Source organism: Puntigrus tetrazona, chromosome 21 (genome assembly GCF_018831695.1).
Source record: "Puntigrus tetrazona isolate hp1 chromosome 21, ASM1883169v1, whole genome shotgun sequence".
Classification (NCBI taxonomy): Eukaryota; Metazoa; Chordata; class Actinopteri; order Cypriniformes; family Cyprinidae; genus Puntigrus; species Puntigrus tetrazona.
Genome location: NC_056719.1, coordinates 10371515 through 10388507, shown reverse-complemented (window position 1 = coordinate 10388507; position 16993 = coordinate 10371515). Strand labels below are relative to the sequence as shown.

The window sequence follows — 16993 nt, the reverse complement described above, 5'->3', positions numbered from 1 at the left end:
GAGAGAGATTTTCAATAAAACATTATTTGACATTTGAGTTTTAATATTTAGAGTTTTAGTAATAGCCAGAATGAGAAAGTGTTTGACATTGTATGGCCACTGAGGGGGAGCCAACACAACTGTTCAGTTTCACTTTAATCAGACCCTCAGTAGTGTGGACCATGCTTTATAAGCACAGTTCTGTGATGCTCTGATTTACAATTAAAGTAAAGTCACATGCAGAGTTATTATTAAACTAAACAACATTTCATAAACTTTTTGTTTAATTTTATTTGCTATTGTTTATGCATCATTTTATTAATCAATTATATATATATATATATATATATATATATATATATATATATATATATATATATATATATATATATATATATATTAAATAGAACATATACAGAATTAATTTACCTTGTCACAACATTGTTTTTTTCTCTCAGCATTTTTTTTCTCACTCTTTGTCCTCCACCCTCTTTTGCTGTGAATGTGACAAAAAAAAGTCTCGAAACATTCCGAACAGGAAATGCAACAGCTGTAAATTTCTCAACTGACAGGAAGTCTACAGGCAGCTGTACTCGGAGTGAACCCCAGCGAGGCCCTCTGTGGTTTTCAGTACATGGGTAGAGAGGCTCTACTGAAGCCCAGCGTTCATTAGCGCTTCTGCTTTCAAAGACCATCAGTGATCACTGTTTGACCATTGATGCCAGATTCAACGGGTAAGTTCCTTTGAAAATCTTTCCAAGGCTTTTTTTTCTTCTACTGTTGTCTGAGAACGGTTCCTATGGATCTTTGATTTTTTTTTTTTTCTTTTATGCACCTTGTTTTTCTCCGGATGAGTCTTGTCCACCGTATTATCCATGTGTGACCGGGATTTGTCTGCTTTTGATGAAAATGAAAAACCGGCGACACCTCTCACATCTGAACCATTCTCTGCTTTATTGATTCTGTTTCCTTTGCCGCGCATGGCGTTGTCTCGTTTTCAGACTGAAAAAGAGAGGGATCAAAGAGAGGAGTGGAAAATTAAGTGGGGGGGGAAAGGAGGGGCTGTGGAGAACAGTGAAGTAGGAAGGGATGGAGAGCGTTTCATCGGATCAGTCAGCCAGCGTGGATGAGCTGGTGGAAGCCTGCATCAAAGCCTTTGGTCAGTGGTCATATTTGCTTCCTCCTTCTCTTGTGTAAACACTCTGATCATCCAGTCAGAACAACACTGGCTTGTTCAACTGTATGTATTTGTGTCTATTTCTTTCATTTTTTCAAACCTCTTTATTGTTTCTCATGTTAATTTCTCTAGCACAGGGATCTTCAGTTTTTCAAGCCATTGGTGGATAGAGAAATGGAGCACTGTTACTAATAAAATAAATACATGTGTTTTACATAATAAGATATTAAATTAATCATTATTAACATTTTAATTGTGTGTATAATATATATATATATATATATATATATATATATATATATATATATATATATATATATATATATATTTTCAGTTTTTATGTTTATATATTAAATATTTTATACATTTTATGGATACCAATACATGTAAAGTCTAAATTTACATGCATGTGCATTCAAATATTTTCAAAATATATACTGTACGTGTGTACATATGCACAATATACACCGTGCACACACATATATAAACTAAAACTATATTATACAAACTAAAAGTTTTATTTCGGATGCAATTAATTAAATTTCACAACACTACTATCTATCTAACTATCTACCTATCTATCTACTGTATTTATCTATCTATCTATCTATCTATCTATCTATCTATCTATCTATCTATCTATCTATCTATCTATCTATCTATCTATCTATCTATCTATCTATCTATCTATCTATCTATCTATCTATCTATCTTTATCTGTATATTCATTGGCTAATAGATTCATGGTAATTAATGTGTAGTTTGTTTGGTTTTCTGTCTTCCTCGCAGACAATGAAGGCGTTCTGAAAGAGCCATCTCTCGTGCGAATGTTTCTTACCATGCATCCCTGGTACCTGTCATCCAGTGACCTAGCCAAGAAACTCCTGCAAAAGTATCCTCCTTCAGCAGACCTGTCACATTATACTCTCTCAGAACTCTGTATTTCAAAAAACTAGCATTAATGTCAAATACGTGAAAAGAAACACAAGTCTCTGTGCATTTAGTTTCAGAGCTGACAGGCCGGCTTTTACGCTAGACATTTAGCACTTAGTACATTCGGTCATGGGTGGGGTTTGTCTTTTATAGAGAGGGCTGACTGCATCACAAACTGTTTCCATCACTCCTAACAGCCGATAATAGTAATGAAGTGGAGCTACCTTGACAGTATTACAGGTCTCATGAACAGGATTGTTCTGCAAATCGCCAGTCTCAGATTTGTCACCTTGTCAAGTAGGTTAAAAAGCCATTTGTTCACCTGTTTTTTTTTTTATTTTTAGTCTTTTTATATACATATACATAATTATACGTATACTGCATGGCTAAAAGCTTGAAGACATCCGAGGTTCGGCTGTTTCATATAAACCCATTAATAACAGGTGCATGAAATCAAGTAGAGTATACAGCTGGAAATCATATTCAAAGCTTTATAACAGAGTGGCACCTACCCTTTTTCTTTCAGTATCATAATGCCCCTCCAAAGGGCTTTAAATGGGCTTTTCATGTCTCTTAACCTTGGGTTATCATATTTTTAAACCCCGTATTAAAAGCAATGTTTCACAAGGGGGTTAGCGCTGCTTTAAACCGCGTGTTACGAAACTCGGTGTGAAACGATGAAGTGTTCGATTAGAACAAAGTCCCTCTCAAAGCCGATTTTGGCCATCCAAGACAAAGTCCTATCTAACCGAATGGGGAAATGTATCTCAGACACCGCTTGCCTTGCTTACATTGAAAGGGACGTTTCTGTACGAACCTGTATGAGTCTCAGCAGGCACAAAATGACGTTGACGTTGGATAGATGTTGCATTTTGGTTAGGATTGAAAAATCACATTGACATCTGTATTTTATGCCAATTTGAGATTGACGTAATGATGGATTTTGGTTACAAAACAAATAACGCCGTCTGACATTAGTGTTGGATATCAAATAGAAATATAGACTTTAAATTGACATTTGATTTTTGATTGCAACCGAAATTAAATTAAATATCAATGTCTTTTATTGTGTGCCTGCTGCTTTTCAAATTATATATTTCAAATTAACGACAATATCTAACATGAACTTTTTTATGAATGTTGCATAGTGTTAACCAAAAAAAACTTTTTATTCAGGCTGGACCAACCAATGCAAGTTTCTGACTGTTATCCGATAACCAATTGGCTATTGCATGTTTTATTTAGAAGGCTTATTTCAACTTATTGCAAGTAGATTTTTTGTAGTAATATAACCAATAAACCAAATAGCTCTTGCTTCAATAAATGATCATGGACAGTGGAGTCAAAAAATTGGTAAGTGCTGTGATTTGTTAAATCACAGCACAGTTAAATCAGTAAAAGAAAACATGTTAACCAGATGGAAACGACCATTTAATGGTCAAAAACCAATTTTTAAAAGCGTTGCGTGCTTTGTTCACCCAATCAGTGATATTGACATTCGCAGATTGCAAATTTCCTTAGAGGCCTTTCACACAGAACAAGTTTTTTGCATTTAAAAATGTGAGATGCAGGGTACTGGAATGGGGGGAAAAAATCATGGTATTAAGACTCCAGTGGCACGTTTTTAGATTGCAGTGTCAAAGTGAGATGCTGCAAAAGATGTGATATGTAAGCGGAGCGTTCAAAGACGTCCATCTACTGCGTGTTAACATCAAAAAAACTTTGGGAAAGCAGCAAAAAAACGTGTTATGTGTGAACGCCCCCTTAAGGAGAACTCCCTATTAATGCTAATGGTTTTGAAACGTATGCATTTATGCAGACCTATTTCACGCTCAAAAGCATCTATGGCTGCGTGCGTCCACATACTTTCTGGCCACGCAAGCGCATATTTCTTGTAAAAATGTGGATGCTTTTTGTCATGTGGCAGCTGGGTTGTATCACAGAGGTGCGTCGTGAGTTCACATACAGCGGTTGAGGCGAGACTATTCACAGAAAATACTCGTCCTCCTGATGTCTTGCCTGGACCTATTTCATGCACAGCTACTCTGTGTCATAGCTCTCTCTGTCTTCCGTCTCTCTTTCTCTGTCAGGTACTGGATATCTGAGTTTCCAGCTGAGTTTGACCTGAACCCCGCACTGGCTGAGCAGATTCGCGGTTTGAAAGAGCGACTGGAGCAGAATGGAGATGTGAGGCGTAGTCTGCTCATCGACATAGACAGCATGTGAGTCACAGGGGCACAGAACTCACCCAAACTGCTGCTCCTTTGATACAGAGGGCTGGAGGATGTGGGGGGGGGGGATAGTGTACCGAGCATCACAAACAGGCTGCATGTCGGAGACGCTCCAACAGCTAGAAGTTCTTGGGTCAATGACAAATAAGAATGTCAAAAAGGATGGAAAAGTCATATTAAACAAGTGTACCAAGTAAAAAGAAACATTAGTAGTATCTCTCTGACCTGTTAATTTAATCCAGTGTAATAGAAGAGGTTGTAAACGTAATTTTTATTATTATTTTTAGTATTTATTTTGGTTTTTCCTTTAGTCCCTCTTACGAATGGCGACGTCATCTAGACGAAACGGTCCAGAAGAAGCGCAAGACCTCTCTTCTTTTTGACCACCTGGATGCTTCCACCCTAGCTGAGCACTTGACATATATGGAGTACAAATCATTTTGCAAAATTCTGGTAATCTAATTTTTAATTTATAGATGCTGTATTTAGCCATGCCTTTGTGCTCGTGATAGCATGACCTCGAGTTTGAGTTCATATTGCAAATGAAAAATCTGTTCGCCCTCAGTTCCAGGACTACCACAGTTTCGTGATGCACGGCTGCACGGTGGATAATCCCATTCTGGAGCGTTTCATTACTCTGTTTAACAGTGTATCCCAGTGGATCCAGATCATGGTTCTCAGTAAGCCTACAGCTCAGCAGAGAGCCACTGTCATCAGTGAATTCATCAAAGTGGCCCAGGTTAATCCAACTCGCTCGCCCGCTTATATTTTGAGACATGTAATCTGTTTACAGCGGGGTCCATAATTCACAGACCACATTGAAGATCTGGGGATTCAGAATCTAATTTAAACCTGAAGAAAATGTTTTAGGTTTTTGAAATGAATATATACATATTGTACTTTGTGTGTGTGTGTGTGTGTGTGTATGTAGAGGTTATTGCAGCTGCAGAACTTCAACACACTGATGGCGGTAGTGGGTGGGCTCAGCAATAGCTCCATTGCTAGACTCAAGGATACGCAGGCACTCATCGGCAGCGAGACGCGCAAGGTGAGGACTGCCAGAGAGCTGCTTTGTAAACACACCTCCAATACTGGCAAGAAAAACAAACAGCTGTAACACTCTAACTCTGGCTATGAGAGATAAGATTGTTAAAGTCCACTTTGCAGTAGATGGATTAAGTGCCATTTTCATACTCTGCCAGATTGCACAGAAATATCAATACTCAAGTCAAGTGCTCTGTTATCAGGCAACCAAACATGAGCAGAAATATCTTGTACCCATGTACCCAAAATCCCCTCGCCTTATATTTCGACGTCCGATGTCCTCCTCTGCGTTTAATCAGGTCTTTGATGGATTGGTGGAGCTGGTCACCTCCTCTGGAAACTACAGTCGCTATCGTCAGCGTTTCTCTGAATGTTCGGGATTCCGCTTCCCTATCCTTGGGGTGCATTTGAAGGATCTGATTGCCGTCCATGTGGCCCTGTCTGATTGGTTTGACCCGGAGAAGACTAGGGTCAACCTAACCAAGACCCATCAATTGTATGCTATCCTAGAAGAGCTGGCGCTTATTCAAAGCACTCCGCCCAGTATAGAAGCCAATTCAGACCTGCTGAATCTGCTTATAGTAAGTCTGTTATAAGTGGAATATATATATATATATATATATATATATATATATATATATATATATATAAAAACATTTTAAAAACGTAATTGAATTCTATGATGGCAATCGCCAATCTTGGGATTCTCTGATCAATAGAAAATACATTAAAAATAGCATATATTTGAAATGTATATATATTTATTTAAATCATTTAGCAAAATTCTTGTAATCTAATTTCTAATTTATAGATGCAGTTTTTAGCTGTGCCTTTATGCTGATAATGGCATGACCAGTGCTTTTTCCTTAATATTTGCTTACATATGTTTTAAATATTTATTTGTAATTATGTATTATTTATTATTATAACTATGTAAATAAATGCATAAAAAAACAAAAATACATATATATATATATATATATATATATATATATATATATATAATATATATATATATATATATAAATTGTAAATTGATAGTTAAGCAAGCGACAGCTTGTGATGGACTTCCCAAATCTATGTCAATTATCAATTATTGTTCATAATTAACATTTATTATGTTCCCGTCCAGGTGTCGTTGGACCAGTACCACTCAGAGGATGAGATATATCAGTTATCTCTACAGAGGGAGCCTCGCAGCAATAAACTATCAGTGAGTCACCCCACCGACATAACAACTGCTCAGATAGCAAATCATTGGCCACCATGAGGTAGAAACCACCAATTACAACCACTCATGACACAATTTGACAGATTAATTTTCCCATGTTGCTTGCATAATCCACTTACGTGGACTTGCAGCTGGGAGTCTGAACCACTGCTCTATAATTATTCTGTTCAACCAATGGACAGCAGTCATTTATCCATATCTGCCGGTGCCTTATTTTCACTTGCTAAGTGAATATGCCATTGATTTCTGGCCTCTTAGACTACCAGCACAAAGTCACAGTCTCCTCTAATAGAACAGTGGTCATCTTCAGTCAAACCCAAAGCAGATCCAACCATCATCAACAAGCACATTGAAAAAATGGTGGAGGTATGTGACTTTCATTTCATTTATAATTTTTATTTTTAATTATAATAATTATTAAATTATTAACATAATTTTTTTAATTTTCAGAATAATTATTTGGTTTTCAAATAAACTATATTGTTTACAAATAGTATATAAATGCAATAATAAGCTGATTGCCTGTGACAGCATTTAGTCATGCAGTTTTCGTGTTCCAGACAGACTGTCAGTCTGTTTTAGTGGTAACTTCCTTTATGAGTTAGGCACTAAATCATTCATTCAGTTAATTCTTTCAAACATGTATTTATTCAAGTGTTAAACAATTGGCTGACACTTAGTCAGACGTTTTAGTCATTTACTCAAATGATTCGTTAATAAAACTCATTGAATCAGGAATGAAAGAAGTGACTGACCTTATAATGACCTCAAGTTCATTATAATTATAATTTTATGACTTTATGACCTTGTATCACTCAACACACTCGACTCTAAAACACTGATTCGTTTAAAAAATGAAACAAGTGACTGATCTTTCAAACACATTGATTAATTCAGGAGTTAAATAATTGACTGGCCTTATGAGTGCAACACTGAATCATTCACTCAACTTATTCATTTAACCAGGAATGAAACAAATGACTGACCTTATGAGTGAGTCATTGAATCTTTCACACAACTGATTTATAAAAATAAATAGGAATGGCCTTTGAAACACACTGATTCAGTTAAGGAGTTAAACAATCAACTGACCTTAAGAGTGAGTCATTGAATCTTTCACTCGGCTGGTTTGTTCTAAAACACAAAAAGTGAAATTTGCCCAAAAAATTAAACAAAAAAATGTGACTGACTTCTCAAACATACTGATTCATTTAGGAGTTGACTGACCTAATGACCTAATGACACTGAATCATTCGCTCAAATGATTCGTTCAAAAAGCTCACTGAATTAGGAATACAAAAAGTGACTGACCTTATGAGCGAGTCATTTCGCTCATCCGAATTGTTCAAAAACATTGATTCATTCAAAAAAATGATACAAGTAACTGACCTTAGGAGCGAGTAAATTAATCATTCACTCAATCATTTTGTTCAAAAATGAAAAGGAACGTATTCTGGAAGCATAAAACAACTAAATTCCGCTTTTAGTTTACAAATAGTTTGCAAATAATAATGTGTAGTAAATGTAAGCTACGTGATAACTTTACATTTATATCAAGTAATCAATAATCAACGCTCTTGTATGTGACATTGCACAAATTTTATAAGGATTCCAGAACGTTGTGTAAGAAATGAACTTGTGGTAAAAGAGAACTAATTGGAAAATATCTTACTTTCAGTCAGTGTTCCAAAATTTCGACACTGATGGCGATGGCTACATTTCCCAAGGAGAGTTTGAGATCATCAGGAGCAATTTCCCATACCTCGGCAAGTTTGATGAACTGGACCAAAACCAGTGGGTTTATCAAGACATCTGTCCAGTGTATCTGGAGTAATTAATTTTCCTTGTTTGTCAAAGTCCACACTACAGTAAAAGTCCCGTCTTTCTGTTCTCCATTTTCGCTCCCAGGGACTGTAAAATTAGCCACGAGGAGATGATTGAGTACTTCACAAAGGCAAGCTCCTTACAGAACTGTAAGATGGGTTTTGTTCACACGTTTACAGAGACGAGCAGCGTCAAGCCTTCATTTTGTCGGCACTGCTCTCGTTTGGTGAGTGCACGTTTTGTTTGGGGCTCGGCCTCTTTATCTTCATCTCTTAAGGTGATGACAACCCGCACAAGAGATGAAATAAGCTCTTTTCAGCATCATGAGAAGCAGACATCCATGTCTGTATTTATTTCGGAAAGCACAGATGCACGTAATGCCTATTTTATTATCACTCGTAAGCCAGATCATATTTACGGCTTGCATTTGTTCATATTTGTCTCTGCTGTCAGAGGTTTTATGGCGCTTGGGCTGTTTTCGGTGTGAGTGCAGCGGGGTTGTGTTTAAGGGTGTGTCTGTGGGAAAGATGTTGTTATGTTCACAGTTGGTAGCTGGGTGTAGATAGTAACCACTTCCTATTTTATAATTTCCTGTCAAGGTCCACCCGAGCAGAGAACCTGTTTTCCTTTTTCTTCAGTGTTTTTATTGAACCAGGGTTTTTGAAAAGCTTTTTCGGTGTATTTCAATTTATGGCGCACTCAGACCAAGTTTTATTTATTGCAAAGTTTTTACATGTAAAGTGTATATATATATATATATATATATATATATATATATATATATATATATATACACTGTCCTAGCTGACTGTGTGCTGATTAGCATCTCTAGGTTCAAAAGTATCGAAAATACCGAAACATTTGATGGAGTTTCAGTAGTGACATGTTTGATTTTTTGGGGGGTGTTATCCCCAAATAATTATGTATTTATTGTTTCAGTGGTGAAAAAAGGGAACACATAATCCTCATATTTGGACAAAACAAACAAATATGTTTTATTAGCAGTTTAGTATGCAAGTTCGAATTTTCTATTGTCACTACCGAAAATGTGCTGTCACTACTGAATTAAACTAAAGCGCCCGTTTCAAAAATGTTGCTTTTATTGGTTGTTTTTGTTATATGTTCTCATTGAGACTGATTTAATGTATGCTAATTCTTGCAGATATGGGGATTTTACAAACAACGATGCAAATGCAAAGGTATGAAACCAAATGTTGATCTCTGCTCTTATCTTTTTCCTGTGTAAATGTGGGCTGTGACCCTCCTCCGTGTTGTTTCAGTTTGTGGGGTGAGCTGTCACAAAGACTGTTGCAGTCGTCTGGCCATCGAGTGCCGTAAGCGTGCACAGAGCGTCAGTTGTCACAGTGACGCTTCCTTTAAAGCCACACGCTCTTTCAGCTTTCCTCCACCCTCCAGCACAGAGCCGATAGCGGAGACTCCGGGTAAATGCGCATTTATACACAAACGTACTTGAACATAAAACACACGCCACACCATAAAACACCTACAGATGTGGGGTCCAAAACAGAAATATGGAATTCATATATATTCATATATTCTCTCGCTCTCTCTCTCTCTTTTTTTTTTTTTTTTTATTTATTTTATTTGTAGAATATTAGCTACAAATATAATAAATATTAAGCTACAAATATACAAATATGGCCATTACAAATAATGAAACTAACACAACTCTTCTCTTTTATTATTATTAATATATATATACATATATTTATACACACACACACATTATGATTACCATAAATTATATTTAACACAATTATTTTAATCAGCGTTAATAGTAAGTAGAAATCTTTGTAAATAAAAGTACAAGGCAATTTTTGTAAATTATAAAAAAAGTAAATTAATAATATAAATACATTTTATAAAATATATTTTCGTTTTTTGTTACATTTTATTTGTTTTATTTTATTAGCTTTGTTTATTTACATTATTAATATTTAATTAAACATAATTTTATATATATATATATATATATATATATATATATATATAATTGTATATATATTTTTATATAATTGTATATATAATTGTATATATATATTTTTGATTTGGCAAATTATGCAAATGTTTAAATAAAATATTTATATATATCATATGTTATTTATATTATGAATTTACATAACAGCTATATTTTACATATATTGATTTCTATTATATCTAAATATCTATTAATAACATAAAATTAATTATAATAAAGAAAAGTATTTTTCTTTATTTTACTGTAAATGCCACGTCAAATTACATTAAAACAAACAAAATGGTAAAAGTGTGTTTCAATTAGAAAAATGGTAAGCGCTTTTTTCTAGTGGTCTTAAAAAAACACTGTACACAGGCTACTGCAGTAGAATCCATGTCCCGTCTATTTATCTTTTAAAGAGTAAACGATGATAATAACTCGCAGTGACTAGAGTGACTCTTTCTCTCTCTCTCTGTACCTCCACAGTCATCACAGGCGGCTCTCAGGAGGAACAGGATGAGGTTTTTGATGTCCACCTTTGATGGGGTTTGAAAAGAAGATGTATATTGCCAACACATTCAACCTCTTGCTTGAGAGCTTTTTTATTAAGTCCTTCTCATGAACAGAAATCCATCTCCTGGCATTAGATACGTTCCTCTCCTCTCTATTTCCACGGGAACATCCTGGAGCAAATCCATAAGCAAGCGCGGCAGCAGGGACAGAGCTGCACTGCATGTGTTTGTTCATGCGTTTGTTGTCCAAGGTGATCCATTCTCTTGAACTCTCCTATACTGTCATCTCTCCTGGGTTTTTGGTCTGAAAATAGTACATGGATTTCAAAGAAAGATGAAAAAAGCACCAGTTAAGTTTCAAATATTTGAAGATGTCGCATACATTTTTCCTATTTTAGTCCTTTCTTAAACTTACACTTATGATGTAGGTAAATTTTGCTTTTCATAACCATTTTTCATCCTCTTAATAGATGTCAAATTAAATGGTGTTTTAGGATTATATGAGACTTAAAAACAACCCATTACAATGTAATATGTCCCCTATATGTGTATATATATATATATATATATATATATATATATATATATATATATATATATGTATATGTACACACACATACACATAAGTATATAACTTAATATATATTTTGGAGTAAATTTACTCCAACCTTGTATGCAATTAAATTGAAAGTAAAAGGTGATAAAAATAAAAAAGCAATTTTTTAGAAGGAAATTTCATATATATATATATATATATATATATATATATATATATATATATATATATATATATATATGAAAAGTTCAGATGCAAAAGTGACCATCATAGTATTTGACAGTGTGCAATTGTACAATTTATATATATATATATATATATATATATATATATATATATATATATATATATATATATATATATATATATATATATATTTTTTTTTTTTTTTTTTTTTTTTTTTACAATAGTATTTCCATTGGAATTCCTGTAACTGCATGATTTCACTGATCTTTTAATTCTCACGATATGAATTATGAATAGCTGTGAAGGTCAAATGAATAACATGTTACAGACACATGTGCCACAGCCGTCTCTCGTCACAGGCTTCACGTTCACACCAACAGAAGGCGCTGTTGTCCCAAATAGAGAGAAGTTCTCGCGCTGCCTCATTCGCTTTCTTTTTTATGTTTATATTATTATTATTATTATTATGTAGATTAATCATTAGTTTCCTTTGATGCACATTTACATGTTTTTTTTTTTTTGTTTGTTTGTTTTTTTGCTTCCGAGATGGAAACATGTATAATAAATAGAACCTTTAATCAAAGAGGACATATCCTGCTGACTGCCTGTCGTTCATTTCGGAGGCTGATGTAGTATTATCACGGTGTATTAGAAATCGAGGGACACTGCGGAGGAAATGATCTCGTTGACTCGTTCCCCGTCCATGCAGACAGCTGTATGCTGAACACAGGGGCACAGAGAAAAGATTAAAAGCTTAAAGGTGTCGTTTTGACTGCATTATTTACTGCAAACACTGCCGTGTGAATCACGGGCTGAAATTGGTCTGGATCAGAGGGTTAATCTAACAGGTTTAACCTTTAGCTCAAAAGCTGCAATTACGTTCACGGTTAAGTTGGGCTCGCTACTATATCAACGCGGGCTTTTAAAGTTATTTTTTTTAACACTTGGGTGAACCGTGCCACCGGAGAGCAGAAATTGCTATTGTTCGTGAACCGTAGCCGGAGGTGTGGGCGGGGCTTACAGCACAGCCGTTTAAGAGACATTATGTGCTCAAGACTTCCATTAGTGACTTACACAAGCGGCGCGGTGACGCGTCAAGAACTTTGCAAGGGATTGTTCTTATTTTCCTTTATGGACTGCAGAAGTCCTGTATAATTTATGCTAAAACAGCGTATAGTAGGTTGACACAAATTCACTGAAAAAAAAAGCGATGTTAAAGTGTGCCTGTAAAGCTCACGTAAGTGGTAATATGAATCAGCCTACGCAATTTTCTTAACCTTAAAACCAATAACCGTAAGCGTGTCTAAATAAATAAATAAATGTGCTGTAACTAAACAATTTGAAATGTCACATTAAACATGTATGTAACTAAACAAAACAAAAGTGGATTGTGCAAGGAACATATTTTTACAGCTTTTTTTTTTAAAACTACATTCTATTTAAAAAATAATATAATATAACTTTTACATACATTTGCATAATTTGTATTTTTAAATGGAATAAAATAAAGAAACTTAAATAATCGCCATATATGTATGCGTGTGTGTGTGTGTGTGTATATATATATATATATATATATATATATATATATATATATATATATATATATATATATATAACTACAAAAAGCATTTGTATTTTGCAATTATTTAAATTTTTTTAAATATATATCTCATATGCATATATCCTATGTATTTACAAATATTATTACACATTTTAAAATTATTTTGGTATATAAAATACAAGAAAACCTGAAATTAAAAAGATAATTAAGTAAAATGATACATTTTAATAAATGATAAGACATTTTAGGTAAAATATTTTAAGGTAAATTTTAAGATAAAATAGTAAAAAAATTATAAAAAAAAAAAAAAAAAAAAATATATATATATATATATATATATATATATATATATATTTATATTTGTTTTATTTTTGTATAGGCATGCAATATATTTTTTGCTTCCAAATAAAGACCACAAAAAATGTGATGTATATAATTCATTGTTATACAAAAAAACAAAACCATGTAAACTATAAATGCAAGCCTCAATGTATGCATCTTATCACTTGGTGGACGAGCAAGATGATACTATAACCCCACGCAAGGTCAAATATCAATATTTTTTTCTATTTCCGGAGGATTTTGGAAAGCGAGTAGTGAGAGGAAACCGCAGCAGAGGTCAGGGATGACGTTAGTCTCGTGAGAGCCCCCGAGCGCCACTGATAGTTGCACCTGATACAGTTACCCTTGTGAGAGCATCTGCATAGAGCCCCTCGCTCTGTGTTATGATATCTGCACGCTTAAGGGAACGATCTGCAGCTTCATTTTAATAATCAACTCGTTAATTACAGACGAGAGAAGAAAGCCAGGCGTTCTGGTCCATTTTACTAATGTTCAATATGAAAGAGCCGCTCCACGAGATGCTTAGGTGGCCCCACGGGCCCCAAACACACACACACACACACACACACACAAAGAAACACACAGTCTCTCTCTATCAGCATATTGGATCAGCACCAGGGGACTGAAATTAACATTCATTAGTGGATGCTCTGGGAAGGGTGTATTTACAGGAGGAGTGCACTATTACTTGTTACGTGCGTGTGTGTGTGTGTGCGCCGCACGAAGCGGTTCCGTCCTTCACCGACTCCTACCCGCTTCGCGGCAGTCGTCTGATGTCTTCGCGAGCCGCTTATTTACCGAGTCGCCACGATAACGACATCAGATTCCGCCGTAAGAGCAGCCGCGTCCAGATAACTCTCTCCGTTTGTGTTCATTCAGTCATTGACCTTCATGAACGCAAATGAGTTTATATCTGTGATGGAAATTGCGTTATGATAAAAGCGAAAGGCCTTGATTGAGGTCAGAGGAGGGAATGAAAATGTAAGAGTTACTGAGATGAAGACGAGCCTGTCAGAAAAGATAGTTGGAGCTTTATGTCATGCTCCATTCTGGGCCAGTCAATTCACTGACATTGAAAAGAAGTCATCATCACTGGACCAATTGTAATTTGGACTATCCTCATCTGAACCACTCGGTATACAGACCTTTGTCTCGGTGGGGAAAACGCTAAGGTTGTCTCGAAACCTCAAAGCGCACCATTGTTGGCTCTCGAAAGAATCGCTGAATCGCTGAAACGAGTCGTTTTTAAAGTTTCAATGTTGACGTCATCATGAAACGTTAGCGTATTGGCCCACCCGCAAGACCAATCGAACCAATCACAGTCGATTAGCGTCACGTAAAGGAAGGGTGCGGAAAAAATGAATAATTGAACGAATCATTTGGGAGTGGTTGAGCGAATCAGGTGAATATAAATGCTTCTTATAAGACGATCAAAGCGTTTTTCACCTGGCATGCATGGAAACATGTTCTTGGGGGTTCCCCATACCAAAATATGAACCTTTCATCACCCATAACGGGGCGCTTTAAAAAAATTACTTTTTGTAATAATACAATATATAATGATGATTTTAGGCACGCTTTCTCACCGTAAAAAGGACAGCAACTGAACCTTACTGACCATATTTTCAAACTTTCTTCTAAGAAGCACACAAAGAGATGTTTTGAAACATTTATACTACAAAGCAATATAGTGACCAGGGGCTGTCAAGTCCAAAACATGACAAACAGCACAATAAAAAGCACCATAAATATAGTCCATACAACTTTATTGCAAGTTTTTGGAAGCAATTTAGTTCCGAACCAGTGATGTTTGAAGTTTGACATGATGACATGATGCGCCCAATTTTTATTTTTTTTTTGCTAACAGCTGTTTGTGCTCGACAGCCTACTTCCTTCACAGATGTGCTGCTGGGATTTAGGTTAAAAACCCGTAAATATCAAACAATCTGTAATAACAGACAAAGCAGTAGTGATCACGTAATGAAAACGGTTACTCACACTTGTGTGGCGCAGCATCGTCTTTTAGTTTCAATCTTTCTGAAAATTGCAAAGCTTTGTTTGTAAATGCATCTGTGATAAAATGAAGGTTTTTACTGACGTGGTCTGGATCTTCCTTAAAATGTTCATCCACTGTTTCTTAATGTTGGGTTCAGAAGGAAGGCAATGCAAAGATTTTTTTCTGTTTTTTCTGTTTTTCTGCTTACATGCGATTGCTCTGAACTGGTGGGCGGGGCTAAACAGGCAGCGATGTGGAAGCAGGCGTTGATCTTTTTCTGTTGAGTTAGTGATTCTTATCCGCACTTTTACATCAAGATTTGAGTTCTGAAACTCTGCATTTTTTTTTATAATACAATGGTCTCTTACATATCAAAATATCGAGGGACTTTTGATTTATCAGTTTATGACCCTTTAAAATTACATGCATTTCTTTACATACCACAGTGCTATCATATGGCTTCAGAAAACTTGGAACGTAGTTTATAGATTGTAGAATACAGTGTTTTTCTCCCTTTTTGTGCTGCTGGTCTCTAAATTGCTTTGTTGCACATTGCACGCAAGAAAAAAATTTTTTGTTGGGATATACAAGCCAGTATTAAAGCACAGACTTGCCTAGGCTGCCACCTAGGGGCCCCAAGTGTGCAGGGGCCTCAGAATGGCCAAACTATATGAAATAATATATGAAATACTTCGGCTGAAACCAAAAAAGTCCCTCGCTGGTCCATAAGAAACACGAAAGAAGCGTTTTATTGCAGAATTATAAATCGTAACCAAAAATAAAATGGGCACACGCCTTCAAAACTGATTTTAATACTGATTTTGATGTGAGCAAATTAGGCCACATTACATATCTAGGCTGCTATTAGACTATAGCTCTATATCATGCTTGAAAAACTTAGTCTTTATTTGTACTTTGAATACTGAGAGCTACATTTAAATGCGGCTACGTTTATTGTTTGCACTTAATGCGACTAGGAAGGAATTGTGTCGCTTATTGTTATTTACACTGATTTTATTTTTATGTTCAATTTGTGAAAAATTGTTCAGTTAGGAGGTCAAATCTTCTCTTGAGTTGGGGATAATGATAATCAAATAACAAAAGACGGGGAGAAAATCACTGCCTGCTTTCGACAGAATGGCATATGGCTTTTATAAGAATATATATAGTGTGTGTGTATATATATAAATAATCCTTTGAGGATATTGAGAATGTATTGGAAACAAGGTAGTATTGACTCAGTCTGTGTGTGTATGCCAGTTCATCTTACTGGACTATGTATGCCACTAAATACATTTCTCCAGTAAAGCATAATAATTAATAGGGGGCCTCACACAAAGATCAGCCTAGGGCCCCATTCACCACCTTAATCGGCCCCCGGGGATATAGGATTTTAGCCAAAATACCATGATTGCCTTAGTAATCTTTTTGCAAGGGGTG

The 16993-nt window shown here is 35.4% G+C and overlaps 1 protein-coding gene across 2 annotated transcripts; it reads left to right on the top strand.

Moving 5' to 3' along the window:
* The first annotated feature begins 551 nt into the window (after positions 1-551).
* Positions 552-11633, top strand: rasgrp2 (RAS guanyl releasing protein 2 (calcium and DAG-regulated)). 2 transcript variants are annotated; one of them, XM_043220778.1, is made up of 16 exons: positions 552-713; positions 981-1138; positions 1946-2048; positions 2330-2386; positions 4180-4311; positions 4632-4773; positions 4886-5059; positions 5252-5368; positions 5664-5945; positions 6497-6577; positions 6854-6961; positions 8274-8389; positions 8504-8645; positions 9582-9618; positions 9700-9861; positions 10884-11633. In XM_043220778.1, exons 2-16 carry the CDS (start codon positions 1069-1071, stop codon positions 10937-10939), a joined length of 1779 nt encoding a protein of 592 aa, XP_043076713.1. In that variant the 5' UTR covers positions 552-713; positions 981-1068; the 3' UTR covers positions 10940-11633. The 2 variants fall into 2 exon arrangements, with proteins under 2 accessions (XP_043076713.1, XP_043076714.1); XM_043220779.1 differs by having other exon boundaries at positions 835-1138.
* The last annotated feature ends 5360 nt before the right edge of the window (positions 11634-16993 follow it).

What these genes read in the sequence shown, in the direction of transcription:
- rasgrp2 (XM_043220778.1), top strand. Translation starts at nt 1,069, where the DNA reads ATGGAGAGCGTTTCATCGGATCAGTCAGCCAGCGTGGATGAGCTGGTG. An exon ending in TCGGCAGCGAGACGCGCAAG is followed by an intron (nt 5,369 to 5,663) that starts GTGAGGACTGCC and finishes GCGTTTAATCAG; the next exon opens with GTCTTTGATGGATTGGTGGA. An exon ending in GTCGGCACTGCTCTCGTTTG is followed by an intron (nt 8,646 to 9,581) that starts GTGAGTGCACGT and finishes TAATTCTTGCAG; the next exon opens with ATATGGGGATTTTACAAACA.